Source organism: Esox lucius, chromosome 10 (genome assembly GCF_011004845.1).
Source record: "Esox lucius isolate fEsoLuc1 chromosome 10, fEsoLuc1.pri, whole genome shotgun sequence".
Classification (NCBI taxonomy): Eukaryota; Metazoa; Chordata; class Actinopteri; order Esociformes; family Esocidae; genus Esox; species Esox lucius.
Genome location: NC_047578.1, coordinates 7,703,257 through 7,709,821, shown reverse-complemented (window position 1 = coordinate 7,709,821; position 6,565 = coordinate 7,703,257). Strand labels below are relative to the sequence as shown.

Below are 6,565 nucleotides of genomic sequence, written 5' to 3'. Positions count from 1 at the left end.
AGAAGCATCTCAAGGTCCTGGAGTGGCCTAGCCAGTCTCCAGACCTGAACCCAATAGAAATTCTTTGGAGGGAGCTGAAAGTCTGTATTGCCCAGCGACAGCCCCGAATCTTGAAGGATCTGGAGAAGGTCTGTATGGAGGAGTGGGCCAAAATCCCTGCTGCAGTGAGTGCAAACCTGGTCAAGAACTACAGGAAACGTATGATCTCTGTAATTGCAAACAAAGGTTTCTGTACCAAATATTAAGTTCTGTTTTTCTGATGTATCAAATACTTATGTCATGCAATAAAATGCTAATTAATTACTTAAAAATCATAAATTTTCAGAATTTTTGTTTTAGATCCTCACAGTTGAAGAGTACCTATGATAAAAATGACAGACTTCTACATGCTTTAAGTGGGAAAACCTGTAAAATCGGCAGTGTATCCAATACTTGTTCTCCCCACTGTACATCCATATTTATACAGATGGCTCTAAGAACAAACAGTGTGTGGGAATTGGTGAGTATGTTCCCGAGTTTGGAGTAGTTATTTCCAAAAGGCTGTCTGACCAACTGTCTGTATACGCAGCAGAAATAGTGGCAATAATTATCGTGTTGCTGTGGGCTGAAGAAATGAAACCGGATGGGGGGGTGGTGTGCACAGATTCAAGGGCCGTCATGGAAAGTATTCAATCAACAGAATCCGTCAGGGAAGACTTACTCAATGATCTTTATCATAGTTTATTGAGACTTCACAGAGGTGGTGTAGATGTACAGTTCTGTTGGGTGCCAGCACACAAGGGGGTAAAAGGCAATGAGTATGCTGATAAGCTAGCAAAAAGTGCATTGGGCAAAGGAATAATACTATGAGTCCCACTTGGGAAAGGAGAAGGGAAAGTGATAATTAAGAAGAAAGGACTGGGGTTTTGGCAGAATTAGTGGGAGAATGACCAGAAGGGAAGGGGCTATCACAAAATACAAAAGTCAGTCATAATGAAGAATACTAAAGGAAAGGGGCAGAAGGGAAGAAATAATCATAACGAGACTCAGGCTGGACCACACATGACTAAATGACACCATTTTTGTACTGGGGAAAAGGGGTAGTGATAAATGTAGATTTATTGTCCTAGGCATGAAGAGGAAAGAAAAAAGTTGTGTTATGAACTTAAAGGGGTGGGTAGAGAGGGGAATCTGTTAGGAATTCTGGGAACAGAGGGAGAGGGAGTGAGAGTCTTCAGGGAGGGACATTATACTTTCTTAAGTGATACAGGGCTTGCATGTAAAATCTAAGAGCTGGACAAATGAAATGATGTTACACATTCTTGTACAGTAGGTGGCGGTATGCACCTCAAAGTTGATAGCAATCCGCCATTAACCCAAGAGAAGAAGAAGATTAACAATGGCTGAACGAGGATACAGTTTCTCTCTTACTACCTTTAGGTAAAGTAAATAAAAATGTAATTTATTAATAGTAAAACAAAACGTAATCAGCATGTATATGACAACTTTAAGTGGGGTCATTTTCTGCAAAAATGTGGCTGTTTTTCTGGTTATTTAGACGTTAAATACAATGGTCTTGATCAGGCAATACAGCAAGAGATGCAGTGTCACGCCGATGCTAACTAGCTAGCGCGTAATGTTACAGCGAGTTCTGTTAGTAGCGAGTTAGCTAGCGTAAAACTAGTTAGCATGTTAACAATTAAGTAATTTTCACTGCAGCAACTCGATTTCTATGTATTTCTTATTCAAATCAGATACGCATGAAAGCTAAGTCATGTCAATCATACCCCACATCATGGCTGTGTAGTCTGTAAGTTTGGTGACTGCAACTCGCTGCTTGGCTAGCTACATAGCTAAACTAATGTAGTTAGGTACCGTCGTTACCTACAGAACCAAAGCGCGTTGTTTAGGTTCGAAGTTCATTAACTCCAACTAGTTTGCTACCACTCTTCTAAAGTATCACACTTCGAGTCTGAAAATAATGTATTGGATAGATAAATACTATGACTAAATAGCTAGATATAACGTTACCAATATATTGTTTTACAGCCCGTCTGGGAAGCTGGTCCAAATTGAATATGCCCTTGCAGCGGTGGCCGCAGGTGCACCTGCAGTCGGAATCAAAGGTGAGCAGTGAAACACTTATGATGCAGATCATTTACATCGACCCAGTCTTTTTATTCATGTGTTTTGACGTATTGAATGATTCAGTGCCCGCTAAAACACCACAGTAGACTTCCATACATGCCTCACATTCACTTTCATTTTCACCCTCAAGTAATAGGAGTGGATTCCAAACATTGCAACCAAATGTCATTTTTCGTCCCTCCCAGCCTCAAATGGAGTGGTCTTGGCAACAGAGAAGAAACAAAAATCCATCCTGTATGATGAGACCAGTGTGCACAAGGTTGAGCCCATAACCAAACACATTGGCATGGTGTACAGTGGAATGGGGCCTGACTACAGGTAAAGAGAACAGGGAATTTCTGCTTATAGGGAAATAACTTAAACCACACCATTCACAGTCCGTGTGCATGCATAGTAACAACCAATTTGTCAAAAATAATATTATTAACGTTTGTATTTCCAGGGTGCTTCTACGGAGAGCCAGAAAGTTGGCTCAGCAGTATTTCCTGGTGTACCAGGAGCCCATCCCTACTGCTCAGCTGGTTCAGAGAGTGGCCTCTGTCATGCAGGAATACACACAGTCGGGGTACAGTGGGAAGTTTTAATTACATGGGTGAAAAGAACATATAAAGCTAGATGTCCGTACATCATTTGCCAGAGGACATCGCTTAAAGTTATGAATTGGAAATTCCAGACCACTTGGTGATTTATATAGGACCGGTTGTCCCAACAAATTCAGGCTGGGAGCTGAGGTGAAAGATGATCGCCGTAGTCTCTCAGAAACCATATGTGGGGTGAACGGTTGTAACAAAGTGAATCTGTTTTCATGGAATTAATTTGACCAGTGGCTTGAACATGACCCGAATTGTGTTTTCTGTTGCAGGGGTGTCCGTCCTTTTGGGGTGTCCTTGCTGATTGCTGGTTGGGATGAGGACCGACCATACCTCTTCCAGTCTGATCCGTCTGTGCGTGATTATTTTGCAACACGTTTTCTTCATGTATTGTTGTGAAAGGCCTCGATTACTGACTGACTGACTGTGGCAATCCATGACGAAATTTCTCTAAACAGGGAGCATATTTTGCCTGGAAAGCCACTGCCATGGGGAAGAACTATGTCAATGGGAAAACATTCCTTGAGAAAAGGTATTTCAATGTATCCTGTCTAATTGCATGTTGTGGGGGAGTTGGTGTTCAGCTGTTGGGTAACCCTTCATGTGGTTTGCCTCCTCGCACAGATACAATGAGGACCTGGAACTGGAAGATGCCATCCACACAGCAATCTTAACATTAAAGGTGAGTTTCCCTTGAAAGCCTCACCATGTGAAAGGGGTTACACTTATCTGACATACAAACTAATATTTAATTTCAGAATTGGTTGAAATTCAGTTACAATATACTCATTTAGCAGATTATTATATTTAGCAATATGCTCATTTAAGGTTTCTACTGTACTTCAAGCATAAATAACCAGAAGACATCAAAATTAGTTTTTTTTCCACTAAAAAGAAATTCAACAAAATAATTCCAAGTGCTTGACAGATGCCCCATTTTATTTTTTATTGTTGGTCTGTCTCCGTTTGCATTGATGTGTAGTCTCTTCATACTCATGGTTCTATCCCCCACCTAAAACTGGGTAATACTATTACGGTCTCGTTTGGTAAAGGAAGAGGAGGCGACAAGCTGTGTTATTGTTTAACATCTTTTTTTTTTGCAGAAGGATACTACAGTGCCCCTTTAATGATTTTTTAAAAATTTTAATAAGTTTGAGTGTTAGATTTGGCTACTCTTGTTTTGACTTTAGAAATCACCTTCGAAGCTTCATGAGACCATTCTCGATCTTTGGAAAAGCAAAATAATGTTATTTCTTATTCACAGGAAAGCTTTGAGGGTCAGATGACAGAAGACAATATTGAAGTGGGGATCTGCAATGAAGCAGGCTTCAGGCGACTCTCACCCACCGAAGTGAAAGACTACTTGGCAGCCATCGCATAAAAGAAATGTGACTTGTTAATGATTTGTGTTCATCTTTTGGTTATTGCTAAAATAATTTGACTACTGTATTTTCAACATAACAGCATTTATTTGTTTGTATTCCAGTACCACCTTCCCCTCTGACAACCAACCAATCAATAAATCAATAAATGCCAGAAAGTAAAGAGACTCCAACATGTCACATCTTTACCTTGTGGTGATCTTACCATGAAAGTAAACAATTACACACAATATCCAGACATATCTTAATGTATCATATGTATATGAAGCAGTTAAGACTCCCTTCTTGGACACTTCTTGGGTGTGCTGAGTCATGTACAATGTTTTCTAATTGGCCGATAATGTTAGTTTATGATATTTATGGTTATCCCAGTGGCTAAAACACTTTCCACTGGGATAAGGAGTGGAACATTGGGATGTAGCTGTTCTCGGTTTATCTTACTTGCTGGTCTATGTGCACAGTGGCAGTTGGCACAGTTAAATCTCCACCACCAGTCTTTGAAGTATATTAATGAGTAGTTAAAGCCAGCAATCACGATTTCTCCCCAAAGTGTTCCACAAATTCGGAAAGGCTGTATACTTCGCCATATCCCGCTTTCAAATCCATACTGATGAAGTCGTCCAGGTTCATTGTAGAGTCTGGAGGGACAGAAACCCCATTCTGAAGTTAGATACGGACAATCCTGACATTCTCATTTCAAGGGGAAATGCGTAGTGGGACTAAGCGGTACCTGTTGTTGTAATGCAAGGATATTGAGGTGGGGGCATGCGCCACTTCCCACTCGAATCTTTCATATGTGACCGGTCAGAGGAAAACCTCTTCAGGTAGGTCTGTGCCGGAATAACTCGCAACTTCCTGCAAAGTTGTATGTACAGATATTCAATGATGTTTATCACTGAGGACAACCAATCAACACATGTTTGGACTAACAATGCAAATGTGTTGGCTTACCTCCAGAAAGCTGGTCTAAGACCACAGTCTGTCCGAAAGGCTTCCTTAGTGTAAATGTCAAAGGGACAAGGGAAAGGTAGGACCGTGTCCAGGTCATAAATAAAACTCTGTCCTTGCTTATTTTGATGTAGTAAAATAACGTGATAATCCTACAAACAGAATATAAATTAGAGAAAATGTAGTATCTACACAATGATATTGGAAATTTGATGAAATCTTATATACATAAGGCTAAAGAAAATGTTTTTGTACTCCATCTGTTTTTGTCGTTATGAAGTCAGATCCCATATGAGTGGTCTCCGAGGGGAGGAACCTCGTACCTTCTACGCTGTATCATCCAATGGGAAGACAGAACATGAGGAATCAAAGACATGAATTTGAGACTATTTACCCAAACAACAGGTTCACATCCACGACTGGACTTCTGCTTCCATATAGGGACCTAAGACGATTTTAAATTTAAATATTAAAAGGTTGCGAGATTTAGAAAATAAAGTAATTTGAAGATGTACGAACTCACCTTTCTTCGTTCATTTGATATAAAGGCTGCATAAACCTCGTCCAAAGACACCTGCGTTTGAGTACTGATGTGTTCACAAAGTTTCCATACATTTTCCTCACTGAAAAAGCAAAATACATTTTGTATTGTGTGTAATACCTTAATTACACGTACTTACTGTAGCTACCAATCGAAATACATCCAATATAGAATATGCATTTATGAATGTATTGCTGATATTTACCAGTAGCAGCTCGTGTAGACGCATTCATCTCTTGACGGGGTGATGTTGACATATTTTAAGGAAACGTGTTCGTGCATGTCTTCCTTGTGATTAGATACTAATTCCATGCGAAAAAAATGCAATTTAAAAACATCTAGAATAACATATAACTAATTGTTTTGGTGTTACGTTAACACATGTCCGATGTAGGACAAGAATCGTCAATAAATCAGGTCCGACTGTGACGATGACGTCGATGGGGGGGGGGGGGGGGTTACATTTTCCATGCTATGCTATATTTTGTCGACAGAGGGAGACATCACACTACACAATGTGAACTCGTTCCTAAGCCTCTAACATCATTTGCCTTGAACATTTCAGGCAAGGCACAAACATTCGCATGATAGCAGATACCTTGTCCTCACAATGTGTTGCATTTCCATTACAATGTGTAACAACTTCACACTAAAAAAAAGTATTAATCCCAAGACAACAACATGGTTTTGTTACGATAGGCCTCTGAGCTCTGTTCCTATTCTGTGGACATCACATAAGTATTACAATGGTAACTCAGGCCTACAATGGCAGTCTCCAAAGAGTGAAAATGTACTCTGCAGACATCTACCTAACCTCTCTCATCCAGACATGACTCATTGTGTGAGGGTTCAGGTTTGATCATAGCCTGGAGCAAGGAAGGGGCGGTCCTCTTCGCTGCACCACTGGCTAGCACCATTTTCTTGTAGCGGATGCAAGCCTCGACCTGAGGCTTGTGAACCTTTTCTCCCCCTCACTC

At 40.4% G+C, this 6,565-nt stretch overlaps 2 protein-coding genes across 2 annotated transcripts; one reads left to right on the top strand and one right to left on the bottom strand.

The window, feature by feature from the left end:
• The first annotated feature begins 1,369 nt into the window (after nt 1-1,369).
• Nucleotides 1,370-4,261, top strand: si:rp71-45k5.4 (proteasome subunit alpha 2). Its single transcript, NM_001304001.1, is given in 8 exon segments — nt 1,370-1,419; nt 2,029-2,105; nt 2,313-2,445; nt 2,570-2,692; nt 2,990-3,071; nt 3,176-3,249; nt 3,342-3,399; nt 3,982-4,261. Coding segments are annotated over 8 exon segments (705 nt in total). The 5' UTR covers nt 1,370-1,378; the 3' UTR covers nt 4,099-4,261.
• wdyhv1 (WDYHV motif containing 1) lies at nt 4,139-5,997 on the bottom strand. Its single transcript, XM_010873174.4, has 6 exons — nt 5,794-5,997; nt 5,571-5,670; nt 5,442-5,492; nt 5,051-5,199; nt 4,830-4,954; nt 4,139-4,737 (listed from the first exon to the last, which is right to left on the bottom strand). Exons 1-6 carry the CDS (start codon nt 5,898-5,900, stop codon nt 4,631-4,633), a joined length of 639 nt encoding a protein of 212 aa, XP_010871476.1. The 5' UTR covers nt 5,901-5,997; the 3' UTR covers nt 4,139-4,630.
• Nucleotides 5,998-6,565: the final 568 nt, after the last annotated feature.